Here is a 25,333-nt window from a genome sequence, read left to right as displayed (position 1 = left end):
ATTTCAAGTTTCCAAAAGGATCTAACAATAACAGAAATCTTTCTGTGACAACAGCAGCATAGCATAACTATAAACAAAGCATCAACAGGAATTTCATCACTGTACAGTAAACAAATTGATGAGATGCCAAATGATACAAAAAAGGAAATTAGAACAAAACCCTGAAATTCCTAATGACTATCTTTTGACATAAGTATGATTTTAATTCTCTTCCTCTGATAAGCCATTAGCAGTTTGACCATTTCTAGAACATATAATTTCCCCAAGTTCTAACTGTATGCTTTCTTTCTCTTGGTAATGTGATTGCAACATTAAAGGATGTTCCAAGGGGCACCTGGGTGGCTCAGTGGGTTAAGCCTCTGTCTTCAGCTCAGGTCATGATCCCAGGGTCCTGGGATCAAGCCCCGCAGCATCCGGCTCTCTGCTCGGCAGGGAGCCTGTTTCGCCTGCCCTCCCTCTCTGCCTGCCCCTCTGCCTACTTGTGATCTCTGTCTGTCAAATAAATAACATCTTTAAATTAAATGAATAAATAAATAAATAAATAAAAGGATGCTCCAAGATAAGGGTTTCATGCTGAGGGAATAATCTATTATTGGTTGAGTTCAGGCTTTTTTTTTTTTTTTTTAAGATTTATTTAGTTATTTATTTGGGGTAGGCAATGGGAGAGAGCATCTCTAGCAGATTCCTGCTGAGCCCCAACACTGCCAGATCTCAGGACCCTAAGAGATCATGACCTGAGCTAAGAGTGAGATGCTTAACCAACTGAGCCACCCAGACACCCAAGATTTCAGTCTTTTAAAATAGTCTTTTCATGAAAATGATGATCTGTGTTGTCACATGTTATTTTCAAATTGAGCAAAGTACTCTCATATACCTGCTGGCAACCAATTTGCACTAAAATTCCTTGCAGCTTTTTTATACTGTTACATTTGGCAACACCAGATGCTACATGAGTCACACTGTCTTTTCATATAGGGAAATGGAACGAGGTATATTTCTGAAGTTAAGCCAGGCCTAAATGTTAAAGACAGATGTCCAAAGGAGTTAAAAAGTCAAATATATTCCACTGATACACTAGATTTCATCCTTCTTATCTATTCAACAGCACTCTAGCAAGTGCCTTCTCTTCCTATATTATCAATTTTTTTTTCCTTTCAACAGGGCCATTGTCCTTAGCATTCATTACAAACATGGTATAATCTTCTCCATCTTAAAAAAAAATTAAAACCAAAAAGCACTTCTTTTTATTCCAAACCCTTCTCTTGCTACCTCCCATTTCTGTTTCTCCTAACAAAAATGAAATCTTGAAATAGTAGTCTACACTGGCTATCTCCACTTCTTCTCTCATAATTCTCTCTTCAGCCCACTCCAATAAAGCTTTGCCCTCCACATAAGCTATTTTCATGAACATCACCAAACATTTCCTTATTTGCCCCAAATGGTCAATGATAAATCCTTGTCAACCTATCACCAGCATTGGACAGTCAGGCGATACTAGCCCCTATAAAATATCATCTTCAATTGCCTTCTAGGAAGTGTTCTTACTGTCCTCTTACTGTCTATTTCAACTTAGTGTGTACTGGTTCTTCTTGATCTCTCCTTTAAATGTGGCCTAAGTCCTCGGGAACTACAAAGTCAAGATCTCCAATCAATCTACATTCATCGCTCATGTAAAATCCAGTCTCTAAGCACTGGATACTATTACAAAGACTTAGATTCATTTCTCCAGCTTGCACTTCCCTTGTATCTCCAAATTCACATACAAATGCCTATTTGATATATCCACTTGGAACTCAAACTTCAAACTTACCATGCCCAAAATTGAACTCCTTATTTCATCCACCTGCCCTACAACCCATTCCCTCTGTTTTCCCCATCATCAGAAAGGGCAAGTCTATCTTTCCAATTATTTTGTCTAAAATTCTCAGCTATCACCTGCCTCCTTAGCGCAGCAGGCAGCACGTCAGTCTCATAAAATTCTCAGCTATCTTCAACCTCGTTCTCTCACATGTCCCATCAGATTCCTCACCAAATTCTAAAGATGTTGTCTTCCAAACTTAAATTACCACCCCTTTTTGCAACCCCAGTAACCACTTGAATACTGGTCTAAGCCATTATCATCTCTTTCCTGAATTATTGCATACCTTCCTTATGAGTATCTGTGCTTCCATACTTGTACTCCTACAGTTAATATTAGGGACCTGCAAACTATGGCTATGGGGCTAAATCCAGTCTGCTGCCTGTTTTTACAGAGTCTTAAAGTTAAGAAGAGCTACATCTTTATATGGTTAAAAAAAATAACTTCATTACATATGAAATTATATGAAATTCCAATTTTAGGGTCCATAAATAAATTTTTACTAAACTACAGCCACATCGATTCATATATATATATGTTATTAAGGCTGTTTTCACACTTGTACCACAGAATAGTACTGGAGACATACCATACGGTCTGCAAAGTCCAAAATATTTATTCTGTAGCTCTTTACAGAAGTTTGCTAACCCCTGCTCTATATCTACACTATACCCCAGTCAGATCCTAATAATCCTCTTCTCGAAATCCTCCAGTTCTTTCCCATTTCATTCACTGTGAAATCTATTAATTCCGTAGAAGATCCTGTTGCCTGCTAATCCTTTCTCCTACTATTCTCTTTGCTGTTGGCCCTAGCCATAGTTACCCTGTTCCTTGAGCATGTGAAACAAAATCCTACTTCAGGGCCCCTTCCCTTGTTCTTCCCTCTCCTCAGAAACATCTTACTCAGATACCTAACATAATTCATTCACCCACTTTCCTCTAGTAGTGACCCAAATTTTAACTTTTAGTGAGGCCTTTCCTATGAAACAGATCCCTCTATTTCTACTCCTTACTCCTCTTCTTTGCTTTTTTTTTTTTTTGTACTAAGTCTTCTTTGCTTTTCTCAATCTGACACACTATATATTGTTTATTTTTCATTATGTGTTTACCCTTCTAAAATGTAAACTCCAGGGGTGCCTGGTTGGCTCAGTTGGTTGCACGACTGCCTTTGGCTCAGGTCATGATCCTGGAGTCCTGGGATCGAGTCCCGCATCGGACTCCCTGCTCAGCGGGGAGTCTGCTTCTCCCTCTGACCCATCCCCTTCTCATGCTCTCTCTTTCTCTCTCATTCTCTCTCTCTAATAAATAAATAAAATCTTAAAAAAAAAATGTAAACTCCATTAGGACAGCAACTTTTATCTTTTTTTTTCATTACCTATCTTACTATTTTCTTTTTTTAAAAAAGATTTTGTTTATTTATTAGAGAGACAGTGCACACATGAGACAGTGTCAGAGAGAGAGAACAGAAGCAGGGGCAGAGGGAGAAGCAGACTCCATACTGAGCAGGGAGCCCAACATGGGGCTTGATCTTGGGATCACGACCTGAACTGAAAGCAGACGCTTAATTGATTGAGCCACACAGGCACCCCCATCTTATTATTTTCTAAGCCTAGAATAATGCTGGGAATAGAATAAGCTATATGTTTAATTTAAAAAATACCTTAAATAACTGACATTTTTCTACTTTAACAAGAAAGAAATAAAAAGGTAGAAATCATCCAGTCCCTAAAAGTCATCCATTATAGTCATCATCATTAATAAGCCCTGGAATAAATTAAATGTAGAGCACTCACAGGATCTCCACAGACTCTAAGTACTTATTTCAGGAAATACAACCCAGATTTTATCATAGGATAAATCCTACCTGCAACAGTAATACGAAGTGTTTACTTGCAAAATCCTGATTCTGTAATCCACAGCATCCCAAGCATAAAACAGCCAGATTTCTTATTACAGGATGAACACTTATTATTCCAGGAAGAATCTAAATTAAATAAATTTAATTAAAATAATTTTGACCAGGACAAGAAATTTATAACAGTATATTAAAAAACATGGTCAAACAGATAATTTCTGTATGATGTCATAGATCTACTTCTTATCCATATTGCGTAACTCAATTTTCAATTAAAAAAAAAAAGGTTAATATTAAATTGCTGAAAAAGAAGGATGTAGCCAGAATGAAATACAGTCTAATCATGAGATACCTCCCCTTCCACCTGCTAAAAGTGACTCAATGGCTCCCCAGTGTTGACAGGGCAGATAAAACTCCCTTACATGACATATATCTCATTGCATAGTCTTTCTTAGTACCATCTTATATCATGCTAACCCTTATTCTTTGCTTATATTGATTTTGATGTCTTTTATTCAGTGCTATTCAAAAGAAATATAATAAGTCATAGGTTATTTTAAATTTTATGCTATGCACATTAAAAAGAAACATATGAAGCTAATTTTAATACCTTATACTCAATATAAAGAAAATATTAACATTACAACATGTAATCAATATTAAAAAAAACTGAGATAATCTACATTGTGTTGTTTGTACTAAGTCTTCAAAACCCAATGTATTTTGACACTTGAAGCACATCTCAGTTTGGACGGTTAATAGCCACAGGTTGTTTTTTAAAGATTTTATTTATTTATTTGAGTAAGAGAGAGCACGGAGGGAGAGTGAGAATCAGACTCCCAGCTGAGCAGGGAGCGGTACATGGGACTCAATCCCAGGACCCTGATATCATGATCTGAGTCAAAGGAAGACGCTTAACCAACTGAGCCACCTAGGCGCCATTGACACAGGTTTTTAATAGCCACACGTGGCTAGTTGTAGCTCTACTGGAAAGAGCAAATCTAGAATATTCTTCATTCCCTTTTACACATAGTTGATGTCCCTTCAAACATCAGATCAAAGTCATCTTCCCTGAATAGAGCAAATTCCACTATTACAAGTTCACATATGGCCATATAGCTCTTCTTCCTAGCAATTATCAATGGCCTAACCTTCCACTTGTTTATTTGATTGATGTCCCTTCTCATTTGACCAGAAGATCTACAAGGGCAGTCTACATGTTTTGTATCCCATGTACACTCTATCACTGACAATTAGTATACAGTAGATGTTCAATAAATATTTGTTCAATTAATAACTTACAATTTTTATTTAGAAATGGTAACTTCATTAAAATACTATAACTCCTCTATCTAAATACTCTACTCATTTACATCCCTCTAGTTTCTTTCAATCTTTAGACATAATTGTCTTTGTACACTTAAAACCATTATGACCATTCAATTTTGTGTTCTTTCTTCACTCAAAATTGAGTATCTTTTCCAACATGTATAGTTTTCATATATACTACTTCAATTGTGTAATTATATGATAGTTTAACATTCTCTTACAATAGGACCAGACATAAAGTATGCAAACAGAACTTTAAAAGTACTACTTTTACTAAAGACATTTGCTTCACTAAGAATAAAGCTAAATTCTAATGGTTCAGTAAAATCTTTTAATCAGAAGCTTTATAACATTGTTATAAACAATAATTGGTCTTTACTGACTTTAGAAACTCATGACAATCCAAGGAACCTGATTTTAGATTATATTAATTGGCTGTTTTTCAATAATCCCAAGTAAAAACAATTGGGGGAGAATCCTGAAAGAGTCTGGACACATTCAAAATTTGCTTTGGATAAGTAGCACTTGTAAAAACAATACCCTAGAGTTGCACTAAAGTGATACTGTAGCCGCTGAGCACTTGTGGCTATTGAACACTGGAAATATGATTACACCAGACTGAGATGTGCTATTAAGACTTAGTATGGGGGAGCATGGGTGACTCAGTTGGTCAAGTGTCTGACTCTTGATTTCAGCTCAAGCTCTGATCTCAGAGTCGGAAATTCAAGCAAGCCCCACATGGGGCTCGACACTGGGCACAGAGCATACTTAAAAAGGAAAAAAAAAGACAGCAACAAGAACTGAATGTAAAATATCTCAATAGTTTATTACTGAGTAAATGAAGCCATTAAAACATTTTGGGTATATTGGGTTAAATATATTAAAATTAATTTCACCTGTTTCTTTTTAATTTTTAAATGTGACTACAGAAAATGAAAAGTTACATGTGTTTGAATTATATCGTTTTCAGACAATGTTGTTTTACTACAGTCTTACAGTATTTATGTCTCCATGGTCACTAATATGGGAATTACCTTTGAAAAGCTACTTAAGTATAAAGTCCTTTAAATATATAGGAAAAAAATTCCTTTCACAGGACTCACAATGTTAACAGTCTCATAGTCTTTCTAGATAGCAAGATTCCAGTACTTAAATATTCCTAATGTTTTTCACTATTTCCTCTTACTTTCAAAAAATGAAGATATTCTACATCTTTTTCTAGCATAATTTTTTCATACTTCTTAAAAGAATAAATATCACTTATATACCAGGACTTTTATATACATTATCTTAATTTAATATTCACAATATGAAGTACCCACTATATAATTTTTTTTTTACCACTTTTATTTATCAGATGTTTAAGACAGTCATCTTTTTCTTCTTTGGAACTTCAAGGAACATACTACTTATGAAATGAGGAAGGAGTGGGCTAAAAGATAAAGCCTCAAAGGCCACAAACATACCAAAGAGTCAATGATGCCATTCATGGTTGCACCTATTCCTGTTGAAGTGGACATCTGCTTCAACAGTTCATAGCACAAAATAAGACACTTCTGTAGTGTTTCAACATCATTCTAAAATGAAACACAAAATACTCTGCATTAGTAAGAATATCTTCTGCCCATTCCTTAAATGTTAGCTTTTTCAGGGTAAACGTACTGTCTCTACACACATTCCCTAGGGAATCTTATCCAGACCTCCAACTCCATTTACCATCCATGAGTTGACCCAGCTATTTTCTAAGTTTCAGATTCATATATACAATTGCTACAAGACATTTCCTCATGTATGTTCCACAGGCTTCCCAAACTCATATGTCCAAAAGAGAACCAAATCATCATTATCCCAATCCCTCCTCTTGTGCTATTTCCATAAATAACACTGTCATCTATCCAAATGTCCAAACCAAAAAACCTATGATACAGTTTTAACTCACTCTTCTCCCTGTTACTAATTTCTAAATACTTCTCAAATCCATTACTTCTTTCCACATCCACCATCATTATCTTGTTCAGGCTGAAGTCATATCAAGCCTACATTATAACATAGTAGTCTTCAACGACTATACCATGTAAGCTCTTATCACATTTTCTGAGGAAGATATAAATCTCATTCTACCACTTAAAACATTTAGTGGTTCACCATGATCCTTGGCTAAGGATGAAAGTTTTCAATATTGCTTATGCAAGGCCTTACAAGACCTGGCCCTTAATTTTTCCACCAGATTTATCTCTTACCTCTCCCCCCCTCAATTCTCTAGTCGTGTGGACCTGAAGTTTTCAAACATAGCAGGTACTCTTTAATTTCTGGGCCTTTCCACATGCCTTCCATCTGCCTGCATTCTAACAATTCATCAGGGAGAGACAACAGAGTGCACTAAAGGCACAAATCTAAAGCCACTTGCCTGACTTGCCTGGATATGACTCCTGCCTCTACAACTTACTATCTGTGTGACTTTGGGCAAGTTACTTTTCCTCTATAAAATGAAAATAGCACCGTCCCAAAAGGTTATAGTGAGAATCAAACACTTGTGAAGTGCCTGAAGCAGTGACTACCACAGAAAAAACATCTTGTAAAATGTTAGCTTACATTATTAATTTTTACTCAGATATCAAGTAAAAACATTTCTTCCCCTGGGGAAGCCAACAACACCATACCTGAGTTAGATACCTCACCATAAAACCCCTATAACTTCCTTGCATATACCATTTATTATGCCATGCTGTAATTATACTATAATAAATTTATAACCCTTAAGTAGGACAAATGACACACAACAGATCAAGGGAAGTCAAGTTAAACAGATATTAATCATGATAAACCATATTTGTTCATATTTTCCCAATTCAGACCTGCAGTTTATATTGTTTTTCAGTTTATATTTTCATTTTTCACTTTAAATCCACTCCTCAAATTAAGAACCTATAATGATCCATAGACTTTGCCAAACAAAATAAGATACTAGTTATGAAAATAAAATTCAGGCATACTCAAAGTGGAGTGTTGGAGCAGGGATGTCTATGACTAGAGAACACCAAGGACATAGCACAACTTACAAAACGCTCCTGTATAGTAAATTCTTCCCTATTCAGTATTCCCCTCATGAACGTACTCCAATCAGCACTTTCTAAACTGAAGTGAAATAATAATGATGTTTACTACAAAAGCAGAATTCTAAAAGACCTCCTGAAAGTTAACATCGAATATTATAGTAATTGACACCATTCTATCTTATGTTAAAATATGACTAGTTTATCAAACCAATGAAGTTAAAAAAAATAAATAACTGCTGAAACTCAGCTTTAAGTGTTACTAGATAAAATGCTTAGTATTTCATTTAAAATAACAAACTACTTAGCTTTTTCTAAAAACAAAAAGTGTAGTTAAGCTTTAATAATTACCTGTATAATGGTATAGTTACCATAGAAATTCTTTTCCTAGCTCAGAAAGGTCAGGAGTTTTCCACAAAGAAAAAGATGGATAGATGGATGCATTTTCCTCCTCTAAAGCAATCAAAATACACTCACACACAAAGAAGGAAAACACTGGAAGGTAAGTTTCCCTAGCAAGGAAGAAAGACTACAGACTACAGAGATTAGCATGACAGGAGAGCAAATAAAGTCTTAGTTATAATAATTAAAGCTAATCAAGGCCTTCCTTTCAAAGCCTAAAATAAAAAGGAACAAGAGAAAAAAAATTATTTTCATCTTAATTCACGATACTGCTAAAAAGCCCTCCATAGTAAAGATATTCTGGCAGCTTTCTGAGTTAAGAAAGAAAAAAAGTGTAGTTGAGATGATTAATAACAGCTGAAACTTAGTATGATAAAGTTATCTATACCTTCTCTATATGGACTTCTTTGATTTCAAGTTGCTCTGTCTCTTTCAATAGGTTTATTCTGGCATCTTCCAATGCTTTTATTTCTTCTTTTAATTCTGATGCTCGATTAAAATCCTGTAAGTTAATGCAATTTTCCAAAGCTTCTTTTGCCTCAATAAGCTTAACTTTTATTTCTGCCATCTAAGGAAAGATATAAATTGCTTTAGCAAAAGCTATTATTATGAACATCTATAGCAAACTAAAGAGTAATATTTAACATTATGACAACCCAGAAGTTAAGCAGAATCAGGTATATACAAAAAGCTGTGGTCTTCCTGATCCAAAGAAGGACAAATCTTTCAGACTGCATAATCTGGTAACATTTTAGATACTCTTATAGATTAACTGTTAATCAATAATTTGACTCTGTGAGAACAATTCTGAAAATGTACAGCAAGAAGAAATAAAAGACTTGCACAGCTACATTATACTCAAGCATTTATTTAATTTAGAAGAAATTTACCTTGAGTTCTTTCTTTCTTGCATCAGCTGGATCATCAGCACCGACAGTAACAATAGGTGCCCGAATCTCTGAGATAATTTCTGTAACCTGATAAATTATAAGTCAGAGCACATCCTTTAATATATGTTCTATATCATAAAATGAAACCAAACTGCTACACAGAACTCCAAATAGTATCCACAATCTCTTTAAAAATCGAGCAAAATAGAGTAAAGAACTTGCTAGACAATCTGGGGGCGGGGGGAGAGTGGGGAATGACCAAACAATATATTTGACTAAAAACTCTAAGATTATGAGAAGGTAAACAGGTACATAGACACTGAAGATAAATTCCCTCATACAATGCTTGAAAAACAAAGAAAAATGAATATAGTATCTAATCTTAGGCACCAAAAACTAAAATTCTCTGTCTACAATCCTCAACTCCCTCCCTAGTTTAGCTCCACAGGAGTTAAATATAGAAAAACAGAATACGCTTTTATTCTTCCTTTGGGTATAGAATGCATAAATAATGCCAGCATAACTAAAGACTTTCCTTTCAGAGCCACTGGGACACAAGAGTTGGCTGACTCAGGAGAAGGTTACATCCATATGAAGGTACTTAAGCAGACGTTGGATAACCACTAACTGGGAATGTTGTATGTTGTAGAAAGGATTTATGTATAAGTATGTATAAGAAGGGGTTGGAAAAGACAACCCCTCAATTAATTTGCAATGCAAAGATTATATGAATTTATGAAAAGCACTGATACAGGTCTTTTTGGCTACTCCCGAAAAAATGATACTTGGCAATAGTATAATAACAGATAACACTTGGGGCGCCTGGGTGGCTCAGCGGGTTAAAGCCTCTGCCTTCGGCTCAGGTCATGATCCCAGGGTCCTGGGATCGAGCCCCGCATCGGGCTCTCTGCTCGGCGGGGAGCCTGCTTCCTCCTCTCTCTCTGCCTATTTGTGATCTCTATCAAATAAATAAATAAAATCTTTTAAAAATAACAATAATAATAATAGATAACACTTAATTCTGTATTTACCAAGTACTCGATGAATACTATTTCATTGAACAAGGTAGGTCTTATTGTTATTCTCATTTTACAGACAAGTAAAAAGGCTAAATTAAATAACTTGCTGAAAGTCACAAAGCCAGAAAGTAGAAAGGATCTGAACCTAAGCGTGTCTAACTTAAGCCAGCTCTCAAACACTCAAACACTCTAGTGATCAAGACACCTGTCCCCTCTACCCTAACTTGTTCTATTTCAAACTGATTCAACAGAATGATAGGAAGAGAAGATGATTTTTCAAATGCATGTGTGGGACAGAGATTCATTTTTAAAAACTAAAAATTTAATAGACAAGACTAAGACAAAAAGCAATTGTGAAGATACAGCAAAAAATACTGAAAAGAAAACAAGACAATCCTCAATCTCACTGACCAAAACCTTTTAACCTTTATCAACAATTAAGAAAATTACTTACAATTTGTGTTCTCTTATTATCATCTGTAACGATGCAGAGCAATCTCTCAACAAGAAAAGAAAGTAGGGATACCGGGGTTGTGGGTAGAGTAAGAATCTCCTGTAAAACAGCCAGTAGTCCTTTCCTACATTCAAAAAGAACTATTTTCATTTAACCATGACAGAAACACATTTTATCTCTAACATTCATTCTGCAGACTTAATTATATTTATATCAGTTCTTTTTTATCACTATAGGTACAAAATATATGTACAGACTAGGTCAAAAATTCATGTTCTGCAAAAAAATATTTTTTTATAAATGGCCCTACAATCTGTCATAAATCAGCATGATGAAATGACTAAATATCAGAAGTGAATCAGATTTTCAGATTGTGGGTGCCTGGGTGGCTCAGTGGGTTAAGCCTCTGCCTTCGGCTTAGGTCATGAACTCAGGGTCCTGAGATCGAGTTCCGAATCACGCTCTCTGCTCCGTGGGGAGCCTGCTTCCTCCTCTCTCTCTGCTTGCCTCTCTGCCTACTTGTGATCTCTCTATGTCAAATAAATAAATAAAATCTTTAAAAAAAATTTTTTTCAGATAATATCACTAGCCCTCTCTGTAATAGAGATTTTTTTTTCTTTTTGACAGAGATCACAAGTAGGCAGGGAGGCAGGCAGAGAGGGAGAGGGAAGCAGGCTCCCTGCTGAGCAGAAAGCCCGACACAGGGCTCGATCCCAGGACCCCGAGATCATGACCTGAGCCGAAGGCAGAGGCTCAACCCCCTGAGCCACCCAGACATCCCTGTAATAGAGATCTTTAAGCAAAGCCTGCAATTTTATTGATTTATTCTGAAAAAATTGAATGTATTTCCATATATATGAACAAAATGGATACAAACTGCACAGGTAACACCTATATGCATATTTTTGTCCATATATATGGGCAAATATATATATATATTTATGTGTATATATATAGTACAGTATAATTCCGGAAATACAGTACAGTATTTTCTCTTCCTTATGATTTTCTTAATAACATTTTTTCTAGCTTACTTTATTATAAGAATGTGGTATATAATACATATAATATAGAAAATCATGTTAATCAACTGTTTACATCAATTTTTGTGTTATGCTTATTGGTAAAGCTTTTAGTCAATAGGCTATTCATAGTTTTTTTTTTTTAAGATTTTATTTATTTATTTGACAGAGAGAGAGATCACAAGTAGGCAGAGAGGCAGGCAGAGAAAGAGAGGGAAGCACACTCCCTGCTGAGCAGAGGGCTCGATCCCAGGATCCTGAGATCATGACCTGAACTGAAGGCAGAGGCTTAACCCACTGAGCTACCCAGCTGCCCCAATAATTGGGTTTTTGAGAGGTCAACAGTTTTATGTGGATTTCTGACTCCACAGAGGTGGGATGGGGGATCAGAGAATCAATTATATTTATGTATAAGTATATACATATGTGTGTGCATATACACACTCACAGACACACACACACGTATGTATGTATACATAGAGAGAGAGAGAAAGGGTGTATTTCCTGCTAGATATTACATGTATAACAGGAAAAAGAAAACTCTATTACACTGTAGAGAGATAGGTTAAATATAAATATATTTAATCATACTGTAACAAGAATATATTTCAATACAGGATATTAAAAGAGCAAATTAGGACGAGGATTAATATTTAGACGTACCTTCCTCCTTCTTCACTTGTATCCAAAGACTTGATAATTAGAATCAACTGTTGACCTATAAATTCTTTTGACATCAAATTTCCAATATAGGAAAAATCATTTTTCTTTTCATCTTTCACAACTGGGATACTCTGAATATAACTAAAACAAGCAGAATAAATAAAACGTAAAATCTGTTTAAAAAAAACATTAAACAGTTCCCCCATGAGGTCAGAAAAGTGTCTTTTTCAGTTCATATACCTTCAACCAAATGGATGTTTATACCATGTTATACTAATTTGGCCTAAAGAATAAATTCTATGCGATTGTTATGAACTGTTGCAAACAAACTTATGGGCTTGAATCAGAAAGAATTTGGAAAATACACTCATTAAAGATTCAAATTTCTTATGGGAAATTTTCAAAAAGCACATATTTATGTCTCTCAAATTGGTAACGTTATTTCAATGTAACCAGTATTCTCAATTACAGTCTTGGATCCCTTTAATAAAAACTCAATTTTCTTTTTTTTTCTTTTAAAGATTTTTTATTGAGAGAGATTGAGAGCGCGCACAGAGGAAGAGTGAAAGGGAGAAGCAGACTCCCCGCTGAGCAGAGAGCCCAATGCAGGACTCCACCCCAGGACCGTGAGATCACCACTTAAACCAAACACAAATGCTTAACCAACTCAGCCACCCAGGTACCCCCGCTTTTTTTTTTTTTTTTTTTTTTTTAGTTTTTTTTTATTTGACAGAAGTAAGGGGAGCAGCAGGCAGAGGCAGAAGGAGAAGCAGGCTCCCACTGAGCAAGGAGCCCAACATGGGGGTAGATAGCTAGATCCCAGGATCCTGGAATCATGACCTGGGCCAAAGACAGACGCTTAAACAACTAAGCCACCCAGGCGCCCCTAAAAACCCAATTTTTCAAAAAGAGTTAGTCTTCCTCATCATCCCTAACTGACCATTATTCTTTTGCTTAAAAGAAAAGTAATAATTAATATTAATTATGCAAGTAATCCAGGAATGCAATGACCTTTCAAAAAATCAGAAAAATAGAGCTTCATGAATTTGTATTATCCTTACTTAGAGGCCCTACTAATATCTGTATTGTTCTTATTTTAGTGTAGATATTCCTAAACAAGTACCATCAACTACCCTTTTATTCTTACTACCCCTGCTCAAATTAAGGCCTTTTACAAGCCTCACCTAGATAAAATTCAACAGCCTACCAAAAGGTCTCTCTTTTTGTGTGAACAAAAAAAGGCTACTTAAAGGTAGAATTAGGAGTTTAAGCTTACACAATTAGGTGCCTTTAGGCTGAAAGTAATATGAAAATCAATCCTGATGAAAAATGTCATTTTTATTTTTTTTTAATTTTTTATTTCTTTTCAGCATAACAGTATTCATTGTTTTTGCACCACACCCAGTGCTCGTTGTTTTTAAAATGTCAACTGGGACGCCTGGGTGGCTCAGTGGGTTAGGCCTCTGCCTGCGGTTCAGGTCATGATGTCAGGGTTCTGGGATCGAGTCCCACATCACATCGGGCTCTCTGCTCAGCGGGGAGTCTGCTTCCCCTCTCTCTGCCTGCTTCTCTGCCTACTTGTGATCTCTCTGTCAAATAAATAAATACAAATCTTTAAAAAATAAATAAATAAATAAAATGTCAACAAAAATCAAGTTATAAAAACTGCAGAACTATGTATGATGAATAAACTGACTCGCCTATAAAATGATAACCAAGAGTAAATAAAAGGTCACAAATCTCTGGCCATGAGATTAGGACTTTCAGTGGTATCAGCACTCTTTGGGTTCTAGTAGAAAACTAAAGGAAAGAAGCTAATAATGATCAAAATCATTAGCTTAGAGTTACTGGTTTTTCACAGGCTATAAAGCCTTCACTCATCTTTGAATCCTTCCCTCCCATTTGAGCACTTTACCATTCCAGCTTTAGCACAATGCATAGCATCAATAAATTTTTTTAAAATAATTTTTTTAAATAAGTCCAAAGAGTAGTTGTTTCGTTAATAGAGTACAAATTTCAAACTGCATAAATACAACTGAAAATGGACCCACCAATTTTAATTACCATGAAATAATTTTTTTAACCATTTTAAACACATTCATTACAATGAAGAGCACTCAAGAATAAGAAAGCCTTTTCCTAAAGCTCTCTTCAAAAATTTATACTTAAGGTCACTTTCTAAAACTTGTGTTGGTGTCTCTTTTTCTTCCTCATATTTGGCAAGCCTAATTTAATATCCCTGATTTCTTCCTTTATGAGAATACCTCAGGTAACAGGAAATTGTTTCATATCAGAATTCTGAGTTACTACCTCTTTCTGCTACAATATGTCTGAAAATACTTCTCTGAGATTATGAGGAAGTAATTTTTCCATTTAATTTTGTTTCTGTACCTGAATAAGCTAATCCTATCTAGTGATGTTGCTCCAAAAAGAAAGCCATTCTATTTCTAAGGTATTCTTTTAATATAATTAAAATATAATTTTCAAAGTTTTCTTCTTTATAAATGAAAAAAAGTTGATTAAAAAGTTACCTATTTCAAACTCACAGATTAAGTGACAGAGGAATTATAAGAATCCCTGAATTCTCAGAGCCAGGGGAAGCAAGCTCCTTACCAACTAAGGAGTAACTAAGAGTTAATCTGTGAAGCAATCCTTGAGGAGAGGCTTTCCCTCTGTTACTTAAATATTTACTTCCTCATATTTTCTTTACTTTCTATAAGCATTTATTACTTCTATATTAATTCATATTATTAAGCATTGCATCAAACTCATTTTGGACATACTGCAACATGGCCCAAACAGCATTATAATGAACACTCTAATTAAATAGTGAAGTCTGAAACAATTACTATTGAAACAGTAGATTCACACATATTTTTTATGATGTTACTATCAACTCAGGCTGTAAGTTTCCATTTTGGTTCACATTTAAGATATTTATCCTTGATTCAATATTTTGCCTACAAATTAAAATGCATTTAGAGTTTTGCCTCCTAACTTATGTGGAATCATTATAAGCAAAAGCAGAATACTACATTCCACATAAAGAGAATTCAGGTCTATAATTCATATTATATGAAAGAAGCTTTTTAAAAAATGCATCAAAAGCACAAAGTTAAAAATCTACACACCAAAATCTACCAAAATATATGTAACTTTTGGGCCAGCAATTTCACTTCTGGGAATCAACCCCATAAAATCCCAAACATACATAAAATGTATAGTTAACACAACTTTATCAGTGAAAACTGGAATTATACTAAACGTCCATTAACAGAGAAGTAAATTAAGCATTGCCATCATACTATGAGATGATATGTTGTTAAGAGCGTGGTAAATTTATATGCACCAACATATAATGATCACAGATATAAGAGGTTGGGAAAAAAAACCAAAAATATGTATCGTGTGCTGTGTTTAAAAAAATTTATATAAATTTTTTTAAATTATGTATTTTAATATATGTGTATATAAATGTAAAGAAAGAGGTCTGAAAGTGTATATCCTAAATTGTTAACTCAGATAAATGGAATTGAGGAATTAGGAGATGAAAGAAAAATTCCACATTTTTCTTCTACATATTTCTATATTTGAATTTTGACAAGAATTGCATTCATGTTTGAGTTAGTAATTTTAAAGTGAAATGAGAATAATAAAGAAAAAGGTATATCCTGAAAAAGCTTTAAAAAACAAAAAGTCAAATAGTGAAAGTTTTAATTAATATTAAACTAGCCACCAAGGTTCACCTGTCAGTTGGAAAAGTATGGCGCATGCACCAGATACGACCTGCTGCTTGTTTTCATACAGCTTCTAAGCTAAGAGTTTAACATTTTTATTTTTTTAAAGATTTATTTGTTTGTTTATTTATTTATTTATTTGACAGATACAGATCACAAGTAGGCAGAGAGGCAGGCAGAGAGAGAGAGGGGGAAGCATGCTCCCCACTGAGCAGAGAGCCTGATGCAGGGCTGGATCCCAGGACCCTGAGATCATGACCTGAGTGGAAGGCAGAGGCTTAACCCACTGAGCCACCCAGGTGGAAGTTTTAAATGGAAGTTTGTTTACACATGGATGTATACACAAATACATTTGAAAATATATACAGATGTGGGGCGCATGAGTGGCTCAGTGGGTTAAACCTCTGCCTTTGGCTCAGGTCATGATCTCAAGGTCCTGGGATCGAGCCCCGCATCAGGCTCTCTGCTCAGCGGGGAGCCTGCTTCCCCCTCTCTCTCTGCCTACTTGTGATCTGTCTCTCTGTCAAATAAATAAATAAAATCTTTCTTTAAAAAAAGTAAAAAAAAAGAAAATATATACAGATGAAAATTATATGAAATTAAAATTTAATGTCCATATAAGTAGAAAAAAGTTTTATTGGAAAACAGTTGCAATCATTCATCACATATTCTCTGGCTGTTTTTGAACCCCCACAGCAGAACTGTCATTATGACACAGGTCTACAGACTAAAATAGTTACTATCTGGGTGCATTGGGCTTTCTGCTCAGCAGGGAGCCTGCTTCCCCCCTCTCTCTGCCCGCCTCTCTGCCTACTTGTGATCTATCTCTCTCTGTCAAATAAATAAATTTAAAATAAATAAATAAATAAATAAATAAAATAGTTACTATCTGACCCTCAGAAAAGGTTTGCCAACCAATTTCAAAGAGTTAACACACCATCATTATCAACTTTATGGAGAAATGTTCATAATCACATCCTAATGGTTTTAAGGAATGTCCCTAAACATTGACTTTTTACTCTTTCAGTGTACTGTCCAGCACAGAATATTCTTCAGAAAGACTCAATGTACATTCCTATTTATCTCTGCCTAGCCAAAAAATGCTTTTTAATTGACCCCCAATCAAGCATGACTTTGAGAGAGGGGGCTAGAGGGTTGACACATGCAGGAACAAAAGTATAATTCAAACAAAAAGAAAAAATTTTACCTTAGTAAATACTCTGCATATACTATGGGCTCTGGTAGAATCTGCTCCAAAAATTCTTCACCCTCATCTCCTTTCGATTTCACGTATTCACAAAGGACACGCCAATACAAAGCATTTTCAGGAGTCAATGTTTCTGTTGGAATCAGTTTCCTTCATTTAAAAGGGAGAGAATAAGAAAAAGAATAATCTTAAAGTTAAAAATTTGAATGGAGTATAAAAAATGGGAAATAAAAAGCAGACCTGATTTAAAACTAGCATCCTTTTAATTTGCAAAGTCATTATCTTATCCACCCACACACAAATGAAAATATTTAGAGAAAAAGAATCAAACAAGCAAGCATACAAGAGGGAAGCATGTTGTTGGACTTTGCATGGTAAGCTAATGCAAAAATGGGGAAAAGAAAGAATGCAGCTAAAGTAGTCTATAAGGTAGTGAGTTCTTACACAAGGAGGATAGAAGAGAAAAGACATCCACCAGAGTAAAGAAAACACAAGTGAGGTAGACAAAAGCTATTGAAACAGCCTGAAGTAATCAGAAAAGGACTAGAAAAGAACTAATTGTAATTGCAGAAGTTCATGAGCATCACATTACAAGTAATGAATAATATACCTGCCATCGTTATTTTTACAGATTTCTGCCAGTTCATTAAGAGGAGTCACTGAAAATAAGGCATTAAGAACAGAGACTGCCACTTCAGAAGAATTTTCCACATCTAACCGATGAAGTAACTCTAATATATTTCCTTCAGTGAAACGTAGCCAGCCTTGGAGAAGATGCTTCTGCACTGCTTGTTTCACAGCATCTGTTAAGTCATTTGAAATACAAGTGAACAGAGGCTCCCTCTAGCTTCCATTTCCTATATTTTGTCTGTATTAATTACCTTTTATCAGATTAATGCTAACATAAAACCAACATTTATAATAAAAACGAGAAGAGACTAAGAACAACAAAGAAAAATACTGAAGAAAAAATAAAGGTACAATAATATTGCAAAAGTCACAATGCTGCTCACTTCTAATAAAAATGGAAAAGGCCCAAACCCAAATGCTCAACCACTATCACAGCCTACAAAAATTTCTGCATTCCTTCTCCCCAGGGTTCACTGACTACAGTGTTAGTCCTAACATTACGATAGCGATTTTATCACCTGATGTCTGACTTCTTCTATTACATGACTGCTATTTGCAGTAGTGAATCATACAAGCATGTATCACTGAACAAACTTTATTCTTAGTTTTTAGTCATCCTCCCAGTCATTAGTCTGCTGACAATGTTTTAAAACTCAAGTTTTCTTGCTACAGCAAAATTAAGCTATCTTAGTCTTCTCATGGGGTTTGGAAATTTAAAATATATCATTCCTCATCATTCCTGTAAGCAGTCTCTAGTTTTAACAGAGAGAAAAAGGGAAAAAAGGGTGCCTGGGTGGCTCAGTGGATTAGCCTCTGCCTTCGGCTCAGGTCATGATCTCAGCATCCTGGGATCCAGCCCCGCATTGGGCTCTCTGCTCAGCAGGGAGCCTGCTTCCCTCCCCGCTTTCTCTGCCTGCCTCTTTGCCTACTTGTGATCTCTCTGTCAAATAAATAAATAAAATCTTAAATTTAAAAAAAAAAAGGAAAATTATGCTACTCTGATCATTCCTAATTTCTGTTTCCATAGCATGGCACACATTCCTATCAAGATATACACAAAGTGGAGAGTGCCTGGGTGGCTCAGTGCATTAAGTGTCTGCCTTCAGGTTAGGTCATATTCCAGGGTCCTGGGATTATGCCCAGTGTCAGGCCTTCCTGCTCAGCCTAAGTGGGAGGTCATCTGCTTCTTTCTCTCTCAAATACCAAAAAAAAAAAAAAAAAGAAATACACAAAGGGAATAAGGGAATAGATAGCACTTTTTTAGTATATGTGCTGCCGAAGCGAGCACTAGATAGCACTTTTTTAGATGAGAGAGTTGAAAAGAGTTTCTGCCCTACCTCTGATATAAATTAGCTATATAGCCTTCAGATATAGTTTCTTCATCTGTAAAACACAGGAAAATTTTTAAAAAACACCGCTCCTTTAACTACCAGGATCTTTGACCCTTTGAAATGTTTTCTACATGATGTAACCAGCTAAACTTTGACAGGCCATGTCAATGACAGGCTTACTTGACATAATTAAGGACACATGCTTTCTAAATCTTCAAAATCTACTACAGCAAAACCTAGTGATGTTTTGTATATACAGAAGTCTATCTTACCTGATCTGTCATTAAGACCTTGTTGAAGGAGCATTACTCTCTGAGCAATGGACATAGCTCTCATATGAACCTTTTCAGCTAAAACCTTAAAGAGATAGTAATGATAATAAGGTGGTCATTAAACTCAACACAGTCTACATTTTTCATAACTAGTAATATCTCCATCTAACAACCCAGAATTTCCAAAACAATTTGATATCTGGTAACACATTCAATGTAATAAGAATCTACCTAAATTATCTATACTCTCCATCCATAAAAATGTCATAAAAATCCATAAAAATTGAAGAAATCATTATTACATGCCAAATATTTTTCAAAAGTATTTTAAGAATATGTCTACACAAGTTACTAGGCCTATTTACCTGATAAGCCAGCTTTCTGACAGCCTCCTTTACATCCTTGGTGCGCTCCACAATTTTTGCCAAAGTCTTTGCTGATGGTGCAATACAGGATAACACTGCACGCCTAACTTCTGGATTTGAATCATTTTCAATCAAAGTAACATATGCTAAAAATAGAGCAATACATTTTAGTACACTAAAGAAATATTATCTCTTTAACCACAGTCATAAGATAGCCCACATTTTGTTATCTGACAATATGTTTTGTTTTGTTTTTTAAGATTTTATTTATTTATTTGACAGACAGAGATCACAAGCAGGTGGGGGGGGGGAGCAGGCTCCCCGCCAAGCAGAGAGCCCAATGCGGGGCTCGATCCCAGGACCCTGAGATCATGACCTGAGCCGAAGGCAGAGGCTTTAACCCACTGAGCCACCCAGGCACCCCTCTGACAATATGTTTTATAAAGATATTCATTTTGGGGGCACCTGGGTGGCTCAGTTGTTAAGTGTCTGCCTCTAGCTCAGGTCATGATCCCAGGGTCCTGGGATGGAGCCCTGCACCAGGCTCCCTGCTCAGCAGGAAGCCTGCCTTCTCCCACTCGCCCCCCCACTTGTGTTCCCTCTCTCACGTGGTCTCTCTCTGTCAAATAAATAAATAAAATATTTTTTTTTAAATTCATTTTTTAGTCTTACACACTTAATTTTAGCGAAAGATTTTTCTCTGCCAACTTCCTTTAAAAAATAGAATAAAAAATTTGTCAATAGACTAGGCAAAGGCTAAAACTAAAAACAAAGAGCCCTAAAGATCATGGAAAATCCATCAATAAGATTATGTCTTTGTTAATCAAGATCTAGAAGAAAGGCCAGCATAGCAGGCAATATATTTTAAAATAATAAGGCTTTATAAAAAAAAAAGTTCTCGTTTTACTCCCTGAAACCAAATCCATTCCCTGTATGTAAATGTTTATTCACCCTTACTTTTCAAATTTTCCCCAGTTTTATACTTAAGTACATGTTGACTATTAAACATTTATTTTATACAATATTTTGTGTACCATTTAACACCAAAAAATATTAATCAAAACTGACTATAAAGCTAGTAACAAGGACAAAGAGAAAAATGAAAATGTGCCCGAAATGTAGATAGGCATATATGGAAAGGTGGAATATGGTATCTTTACAAGCCCAGAGGCAGAGAAAAATTTCTTAAACAAAAGAAAGTGCAAATCAAAAAAAAATAAAAGAAAAAAAGCACAAGTCATAAAGTCAGAGACTGATTAATTTTGACATTAGTAATTTCTAACAGAAGATATCCCAAAGAGGGTGAAACAAGAGCCATCTAAAGTTTAAGAAGATCTACAATTCACACAACTCCAAAATTTCTTTCCAAAATATAGAACTCCAGTAAATCAATAAGACAACAGGAAAATGAGAACACATTAATAGGCATTATATAGAAGAAATACAGCTGACTGTTAAATATATGAAAAGAAGCATAAAAAGGATATATATCACACACACAAACAGATAAACAAAAATTTTAAAATCTGACAATATCTAACACTGGAGAGAATATGGACCAATGAATGTTTTTATGCACTGTTACTGGGGTTATTAATTGGTAAACTGTTTTGTAGAACACTTGTATCTTATCTAATAAAGCTGAATGTGCACATATCCTAACAAGTCCACCCTAGGTATATATCCCAGAAAACACTCTTTAACCTGTGCACCAGAAGCCATGATAAGAAGTTCATAGCAACAACACCATTTTTGCAGAGCAAAATAACTGGAAACCAGATGGTCTGTCATTATTAGAAATAATTAACTGTGTTACAATTTACACAACAGAATGCTCTAAGACAGTAAATATATCAACATGGATGAATGTTACAATTATAAATAATTATTGGAAAGTACAGAAAAGTATGACTCATATAGCATACAAAAATGACAGACAAAACTTTTTAAAGATACACACATGTGGCTAATTGTTTAAACAGAAAGACAAGAGAATAATTAACCCAAAATTCAGGATAATCATTAACTCTGAGGGAGAGTGGGTGGGACATAAGGTAGACTTCAAAGGCACTGATGATGCTCTATTTTTTTAAGTTGGGTGGTGGCTACCTGGGTATTTTAAAAATTCAAACATATATTAATATAAATTATATATGTAATTTGGTTATACATATAAACTATAAATATATATATAAATTAAATATATATATATTTGACCTATACTATTCCACATGGAGAGAGAGAGGAGAAAAAAAAAAGCTCTCTACTGAGAATTTAACAAAGTCAAGGAAACTGTAAAAGAATTTAGGAAGTTACACATACCATTAACAACAGGACATTCATCATCTTTGGGATCCTGAAGTCGTGAAAGAGCCAGAACTGCCTGTATCCTCACATTTGGAATTTTATCTTTCAATCTAATAAGCATGGCTTCATTAATTTTATCAAACAAATCATCATCAATCTGGGCATTTTCTGGCATACTTCCCAACAGCTTATTGATGAGCTGGCACACTCTAAACCTAACTGCATTGCTGTTTGCTTCATGAGACTGAAATGGGAACAAATCACAATTTATTTACAATCACATATCATTTGAATTTGTTTAGAATTCAGGAACTTACTAAAGTTCTTCATTACTAAAGTAATTCATTACTCGCAGAGAAACTACAATGCTACCTTTATCCATATGCATACTAAAAGTCTCACAATACACACAGTCGTAAGTATAAGCTAAATTACAAGAGCATACTTCTCTTTGTAGGAATTCTTACTTTACTTCTAAAACAGAAAACTCATTTAAAATGCTCTGAGAACTGGCTAAGAGAGATCATTAAAAACTTAATACTGCAGTTATTTTAAGTCCATTTTTTAATCTTAATGACAGTTCTAGTATTTACATTTTCTCAGTTAATAAATTATTTCATTCTCTAAGACTCCCATGGCCCTTTTAATATAGCAAAATTTTCTACAATACTTCCCCAAAGTTCTAGTTTTCATACCTTTAAAAGAAAGGTAAACAAATAATTTAAAATGCCACCATCTTCCTCCTCTTCATCATCTTCCATATCTGACTGGTGAAATGAAGTAACAAACTTGGCTGCAAAGTCTATTACTCTCTCCACAGCTGGTTCACGTTTATAGACCACCATAGCATATTTAAGATAATGAACAAACTCCTCATGAAAAACTGTTTTAACATCCATCTGAAAGACAAAAGAGAAACCCTTCACAAACTGCACTGATACAATCCCTTTTTCCCAACAGTACAGGAAGGCTGCTGAAAGCCCTACTCATAACTCAGAAAAACTAAAATCATTATTTAGTAAACTCTCAGCTCAGTTTCCAAACTATCAAAGGGAAAAAAAACTGCACAAATTTCTCTCCAGAGAAATGTACTTTTCCAAGGAAAACAAATGTGAATATTGACAGTGAAAGGATTCCTTTGACTCTTAATACCCTTGAATTCTCAATATGCTTGGTGCCAGATTAGTAAAAACAGGCTTCTTCATGAAACAACCCAAAATCAACAATGGCTTTCATATTTTACCACATTTAGCCTTAATTTTACACAGCAATTACCTTTTCACATCCTATCTCGCATTCTTAAACCCGATTATATTAACTTACGGTTTTTCTTGGACCTCAAAATAATTTATTTTCCCGAAAGTCATTGTCCTATTCTTCTCAAGGCACCACTCAAGACAGTAGTTACATAAATAGAAAGATCCGGGTCTTAACGGTTAATTTGTTATGCGGGGATTCCATTCAATTTAACTGAATACTTTGGCGGTCCTGATATGGGCGGTGACCTGAGGGACAACAACCGCTGAACCTCCCCGTTCAGGATCCACCCAGCGGCCCCACACTCGGCGCCTGGTCGGCCAGGTGCTCGTAAACGTTGCTTTCCAAATTCACAAAGAATTAACGGTCCGCGCCGGAGGCTGCTGGGGAGAGGGGGTGCCCGGGCGACGTCGGGCAGGCCTCCAGACCTCTCCGAACTGGTTCAGAAGGTTGGAGTCCGGAGGGCCACGGGAGGCTCCTGGGGTAAGCTGGTCCCAGGAGGGCGAGGGGCGGCGGCCGAGACCCCGGGCCGCGCTTACCGTGCGGTAGGTGCGGCTCAGCGCCACCACTAGCTTCGCCTGGTTTTGGTGCGGCTGCTGCGCCAGCTGAAAAGCCTCCTTAACCGGCAGCAGCTTCTTCTCCGCCCCCATGGCGGCGGGACCCGGCCGGGACGAGCCTCGTCAGCTGCGGGCTGCAGAGGCCCCACAGAGCGCAGGTCAAGGATATAAAATCGCCTCACCTCCAGGTTAGCCCGCAGCAGAGTGAGCACGCTGGGTGGAGTTACCGCCAGAGCGTTCAAATAACTCCCGCGGGTAAAGGAAATACCGCGAGACTGCCGCGGGAGCCGGAAGAGAAAGGTCCACCTCCCTCAAGTACGGCACTTTGGGCGCATGCGCTTAGGTTCTGCGCGGAGGTTTTGCGAGTGTGAAGTGGCGTTTGTAAGAGGAGGGGGCGTCGGCTTGCCCGGAAGTGGTATCGGCCGTTTGCCGAAGGGCTGTTCTGCCGTCCAGGCAGAGGTAGCGGTGCCAGGCCTATCCGGGTCGTGCCCCTGGGCGTGGGGCGAGAAAGAAGAAAGGATCTTCCATGGGTGAGAATAGGGAATCTGCTGAGGGGAACAGTTTCTGCTCCGGCTAAATAGGGGAGCTGGGGATGCCAAGCATAGGGATTCGTTTAGAGATCCGTCGAAAGGGGAAGAGGGCGTGCTGGAGGCTGGGCAGCGGCCCGGCTTCCCCTGAGAAAGCAGACGTTCCAGATCCGCTGAGGGGGGCGTTAACGAGGTCTGCTGATGGAAGCGCGCCTCCGTCATTTTAAACTTTAGGACCGCGGCTGGTGGAGGGTCTGCAAAAGGGAGGCAGTCTGGGAAGAGCTGTGAAGAGAGGCATGATTTAATTTAGACCCACCTTATTCTAGTTGCACCAGCTCCCGAGGCCTAGTTTACCGGGGTGCATAACGACAATGTATCCAACAAAGGAGAACGCGTGATGGTGTTTAGGGTAGTGGTAAAGAAAGAAATTTGGAATGCCTTCCAGCAGGAACTAGGTCTTTAAACTTTTTAAAAAAATGGAATTATATCAGACAAAAACATCTCAATACTCAAAGCCAACTAAAGAAATAGATTATAAAGACGCCTGCATACCTTTTTCCAACTGAATTACCTTCTCTTTCCATCAACGGCTTTTCTG

The 25,333-nt window shown here is 36.3% G+C and overlaps 1 protein-coding gene across 1 annotated transcript in view; it reads right to left on the bottom strand.

Moving 5' to 3' along the window:
* The window catches only part of NCAPG (non-SMC condensin I complex subunit G), a 51,466-nt gene extending 27,022 nt beyond the window's left edge, over window positions 1-24,444 (bottom strand). Inside the window, exons 1-13 of the mRNA XM_080796073.1 lie at window positions 24,191-24,444; window positions 23,090-23,293; window positions 22,410-22,638; window positions 20,088-20,233; window positions 19,723-19,807; window positions 18,100-18,292; window positions 17,490-17,639; window positions 12,546-12,686; window positions 10,861-10,984; window positions 9,388-9,474; window positions 8,886-9,065; window positions 6,509-6,619; window positions 3,723-3,842 (exon numbers count right to left, since the gene is read on the bottom strand). Of these exons, the coding sequence (XP_080652199.1) occupies window positions 3,723-3,842; window positions 6,509-6,619; window positions 8,886-9,065; window positions 9,388-9,474; window positions 10,861-10,984; window positions 12,546-12,686; window positions 17,490-17,639; window positions 18,100-18,292; window positions 19,723-19,807; window positions 20,088-20,233; window positions 22,410-22,638; window positions 23,090-23,293; window positions 24,191-24,301 (1,881 nt within the window). The 5' untranslated portion in view covers window positions 24,302-24,444. The remainder of the gene's footprint in view (window positions 1-3,722; window positions 3,843-6,508; window positions 6,620-8,885; window positions 9,066-9,387; window positions 9,475-10,860; window positions 10,985-12,545; window positions 12,687-17,489; window positions 17,640-18,099; window positions 18,293-19,722; window positions 19,808-20,087; window positions 20,234-22,409; window positions 22,639-23,089; window positions 23,294-24,190) is intronic.
* Between the last annotated feature and the right edge of the window lie 889 nt (window positions 24,445-25,333).

The sequence above is a fragment of the Martes martes genome (genome assembly GCF_963455335.1).
Source record: "Martes martes genome assembly, chromosome: 2".
Taxonomy (NCBI): Eukaryota; Metazoa; Chordata; class Mammalia; order Carnivora; family Mustelidae; genus Martes; species Martes martes.
The sequence above is the reverse complement of the archived record's forward strand: the minus strand, read 5'-3'. Positions and strand labels throughout refer to the sequence as shown.